Source organism: Mus caroli, chromosome 2, assembly GCF_900094665.2.
Source record: "Mus caroli chromosome 2, CAROLI_EIJ_v1.1, whole genome shotgun sequence".
NCBI lineage: Eukaryota > Metazoa > Chordata > Mammalia > Rodentia > Muridae > Mus > Mus caroli.
The window spans coordinates 142996615-142997808 of NC_034571.1; the positions used below are offsets into that span (position 1 = coordinate 142996615).

Sequence of the window (1194 nt, forward strand, 5' to 3'; positions counted from 1 at the left end):
AAAAAAAAAAAAAAAAAAAGTTGTGCTGTCATTTTCTGCTGCTAAGAATCCCTGGAATGACTCTCGGTCTTAGCGCCATCTTCCTTGAGACTCCTGCATGAGAGCGAAGTGGCCGAAGAAGAGAATGCGCAGGCTAAAGCACAAGAGAAGAAAGATGAGGCAGAGGTCCAAGTAAACCAGCCTGTGTACCCTCGAAGCCTGCGGGAGCAAAAGTGAGGGATGCTCAAGGCCGGGACGCTGGAACAAGCTGTTGGACTGTATGCTGCTGTCGGTAATAAGTCTTAGGAGACCTGGAACGTCACCTCACCACGATCACCTGGGAAAATGACTGCCATTCTTACAACCAAAACAGTCCCGCTGGCCCTCTGCCCTGGACCTTTGGCACTCTGGACTAGTTCTGGTCTCTCTTGTGGCCAAGTATAACTTGTGCACAATAAATCCTCTTGCTGTCAGCTGAAGAATCAAAAAAAAGAATCCCTGGAATGAATCTGCATATTGAAGATTGAAAGAATCTTTTCCAAAATTAGGAACTTACAAACTTAGCTGTGTCCTGTTCACATACTGATATATGGGTGGGTTCTTCAAAAATGAGGTTTGAGTGGATTTAAATATTATATGTTTAATATTCATACAGTTCTTATTTTCTTTTTGATCACTACCTATAATAATATAAACCAGTTATGGTGGGCGGCACAGCTATACTCTCAGCTAGTCAGGAAGCTGACACAGTGCAATCACTTGAGTTTGGAGAGCGGAGTTAGAGACTTACCTAGAAAACACGGCTAAGACCTCGTCCCTAAGGAAAAATCATGTTAATTTGTTCTTTCAGGTGCGATGTTTAAAAGACTATGGAGAACTTGAAGTTGATGATGGCACTTCAGTCCTGCTTAAAAAGAATAGTCAGGTACTTTCTGTTGACACATACTTTAACCCTTGTTAAGAATGTGTGTATGAGCAGCCAGGTAGTGGCTCACGCCTTAATCCCAGCACTTGAGAGGCAGAGGCAGGTGGAACGCTGAGTTTGGGGCCAGCTTGGTCTATAGAGCAAGTTCCAGGACAGCTAGGGCTACACAGAGAAAGCCTGTCTAGGAAAAAAAAAGAGAGAGAGAGAGAAAGAAGGAAGGAAGGAAGGAAGGAAGGAAGGAAGGAAGGAAGGAAGGAAGGAAGGAAGGAAAGAAAAGGAAGGAAGGAAGA

The 1194-nt window shown here is 44.0% G+C and overlaps 1 protein-coding gene across 1 annotated transcript in view; it reads left to right on the forward strand.

The window, feature by feature from the left end:
• Gins1 (GINS complex subunit 1) overlaps nt 1-1194 on the forward strand; it is a 22556-nt gene that overhangs the window by 17708 nt on the left and 3654 nt on the right. Inside the window, exon 5 of the mRNA XM_029474335.1 lies at nt 830-904. Within this exon, the coding sequence (XP_029330195.1) occupies nt 830-904 (75 nt within the window). The remainder of the gene's footprint in view (nt 1-829; nt 905-1194) is intronic.